Source organism: Dreissena polymorpha, unplaced genomic scaffold (assembly GCF_020536995.1).
Source record: "Dreissena polymorpha isolate Duluth1 unplaced genomic scaffold, UMN_Dpol_1.0 chrUn146, whole genome shotgun sequence".
In the NCBI taxonomy this organism is placed as follows: domain Eukaryota; kingdom Metazoa; phylum Mollusca; class Bivalvia; order Myida; family Dreissenidae; genus Dreissena; species Dreissena polymorpha.
In genome coordinates this window covers 20859-24299 of record NW_026273460.1, presented here as the reverse complement: position 1 = coordinate 24299, position 3441 = coordinate 20859, and the positions used below count along the sequence as shown (strand labels likewise).

Here is a 3441-nt window from a genome sequence, read left to right as displayed (position 1 = left end):
TTTTTACTCCAGGTTACTCCAGGACTCCGGGGGGTCAGTGGTTCGAGTGTTTTCTTTTTTAAATTTTATTCTTGATTTTTTACAGGAGCTTTTAAGATCCAATGTTTACATTTATCAATATAAAGCATTTAATGACTTATTTCAAAACATGCCAAAAACTGTGAAAAGGCCCCTTTAAGGTACATTCCTCATTTTAATATATCATCGAAGTCACATATTACAATCGTTTGGCCCTGGTTCTACTGGTCCACATAGTTTACACTATTTAATTGTCTACTAAGATGAAATAATATTGTTTTGCAGTATGCACATAAAATGATAATTTTTTTTATTCCGCGATCAGTTTGATAAATTATATTCATGATATACATAAGATTTTAAAACAAGCATAGAGGTAAAGAAAAAATACATTATTGTATCCAAATATGTTAAACATAGGTATTTCATTAATATATGGACGACAAATGTCAAATTGTTAATAACAAAAATCACCGGTAACTTTATCTTACCATAAGGTATTTGGTCCATTCAGGATAAAGGTACTTAAAGAAGGCTACATTGATTGATTTTAATATAGGCATATTTGAATCTTACATTCGACACGATTTATATTGGAGTTTGCGTTAAAAATGTGTGCTTTTTTAATGTAATTGTTCACAATTTTAAATTCGCACACATATTAAATTTATGATTCTAAATACTATCGAATTCATTTTGTAAGCGAATCATTTACATTTTATCTAAGTATTCATGCTGGTATTTCTACAATGTTTCAGGAAGCTTCCCAACAGGATACAAGGCCCTTTGGTGTTAACATTTCCAAATATGTTGGCGTATACTTGTGGTAACAACAGCGTACATTAAATACGCCAGAAAACAGTTTGGTTAGTGCTGGAAACTTATACACACTTATTGTTATTAGGAGATTCATACATATCATTCTTGCGCCAATTTTATACAAACAAAAACCTAACGTTCGCTGAATTATATGTCATTGTTATGATGACACAACATCAAATAATATATCACAGTTGTATGCGTATTTCATGTAACAATTTAAACGACTTGTGACCATGACGTACAGTCAAAATTTCTTCGAGTTTTTCGATTGTTTGCTTTATTATATTGGTTTAATATTATTTTATAAAACCCCGAGACTAAACCGGGCAATTAACAAAACAGAAAGCACAAATAAACACTCATAGTAACACGGACAATGTTCATTAACTAACCGATTTTAGCTATGCCGCGTCCGTTTAACAATAACGATTACGTCAATGAGCTAAACACATTCGGGCTTTAGTTTATTAATTCGACTTCCAACACGCCAACAAAAAACAACGATGCATAATTCCATCTAAAACGGAAAAAAGAGGTCGATATGATAATCATAATGTAATATGACTTTGATATCTTAACTGATATTTCACGCATTAGTTTATATTAAATAAAACCTATTAAATATTAAGGACACTTTCAAATATGCTATTGCTAAGATTCTCATTATTTACCTCGCCTTTATATGCTTTGAAATTAAGACTAAACACTATTGTAAGGGTAAGTTGTTATTATGAATAATAAGTTGAAAACATTCTTAACGCATACGTGTGTAACAATATAAAATTAGTCATTAAGTAAAGTCAGTCTGTAGCTCGCTTACATATTTATTATCTCTAACACGCACCAAACGCAATATATAGCGACGCTTGACAAATGCCATCAACTGACTCACGTGCCGAGGTCATATGTAACTGCTTACACGAATATACTAATCATAACTGACATTTCAAAGCCAATGTTGAACTTCCCTGTGTTGTTTTTGTTTTTGTGTTTTTCTTTTTGTTTTACATTTACTCTCTGTATTTTAGTATGTCTTTGAAAAATTGTTTGCATCAGCCGTTTTGTTTGAAAGTTATGACTATAAAACCGTTTCAAATTATTGTTTGACTCGTCCGTTTTGTAAATAGGATGATTCATACAATATTGGACTAGCTATATCAATTTAGAGTGCTGTAATATGTTTTTATACTATATTTTGTTCTAGCGTGTTGTGGTTAGGCAAATTTTTCATCTTGTTCTGGCGTGTTGTAGTAAGTATGTTTAACATATTGTTCTAGCGTGTCGTGGTTCTAGGTATTTTCTGTTCAAGCGTGTTGTGGTAAGTATGTATATCATATCGTTCTAGCGTGTTGTCGCTAGTGTTGTCGTTCTGGTGTCTCGGTCAAATGTTAGTCAAAAAGTATAAATAATAATTTATTGTAAAGGTTCAGATTACAATACAATCAATAAACATAATGGTACCTTTCGTTGCAAATATTAGCTTCTTGCTTCCGTGGTAGTGTCAGGTCGCTTATCATTACTATAAGCCATTTAACCTACTCGATAAATTCAACGCGTAATCAAATCATTAGATGATAACTGTTGTTGCTGTATAGATTGGTGGTTTAAAACAACTTCTTTATAATGGTAACACGTATGAGATACGTTACAGATTCTTGGCTAACTGTGAGGATCAACGTTTCTTTTTAACGCGATGACGCCCGCTTAAACCATTTGCATATTTTTGGCACTTGCCAATCAAAAATAAACAATCGGAGGTTTGCAAGAATTTCTGTCCTGAAATTGTTTCCGGAAGTTTATTATCCTATATAAAATCATCTTTTACATATATTATTATGCTAATAAAATAGCATGCACATTATAAAGATATAACGCCTGTTATCATGTTCTTGCAAATAACAAATAATACATACGAAATGCTCAATTGAAATAAGATTAAAACGAACTGACCTGTCACACTTACCTTTATGTACAGTTTTTCCGCAATAATTATGGTTCATAGCCGTAATTGCCATATTTGCCTTTGCCTCCCCCTCCGATGAGTCCGCCTAACCATCCGCCACCATAGTTGTCATAGTCGCCATAGTTGTCATAGTCGCCATATTTTCCTGGATACCCGCCATAGTTTCCCCCGTATCCATAGTTTCCGGGATAGCCATAGTTTTTTCCGCCATATCCGTAATCATAGAATCGAGCGTTTGCTACCGGAGCACTCGCAAGAAGCACTGAGGCCGTCACTAACAAACACATCAGCTGGTGGGAGTTCATCTTGTATAATCTTTACTGTAATAAAAACAAGAAAACACTATACGGAATAAAAATTGTGTTTAAAGCATATACAGTTATGAACTATAGATCTTAAATTAATATTTAAGAACATGGTGTGAGGAAAATAATACTTATACAAAATATTCTTATATGAAATGAATTAAACGTATTTGAGTGTCAATAATTAGGTAGGGAACATACATGAAATGCTTTATATGTAATAAAAGAATGATTTTTAAAGAATCCAACTTTTAAGGCGCATTTATGGAATTATAAACTTAGAACTAATACTTAAATTATGTAGAAATGTGCGGACAACATTAATTAACAATA

The 3441-nt window shown here is 32.2% G+C and overlaps 1 protein-coding gene across 1 annotated transcript; it reads right to left on the bottom strand.

Annotated features, from left to right (window-relative positions):
• Positions 1-2829: 2829 nt before the first annotated feature.
• On the bottom strand, positions 2830-3108 carry LOC127864151 (neuropeptide-like protein 31). The gene has a single exon (XM_052403834.1). The coding sequence runs from the start codon at positions 3106-3108 to the stop codon at positions 2830-2832; it is 279 nt and encodes a 92-aa protein (XP_052259794.1).
• Between the last annotated feature and the right edge of the window lie 333 nt (positions 3109-3441).

Bases quoted from the DNA above. Each gene is read 5' to 3' on its own strand.
- LOC127864151 (XM_052403834.1), bottom strand. From the start codon at position 3,108: ATGAACTCCCACCAGCTGATGTGTTTGTTAGTGACGGCCTCAGTGCTT.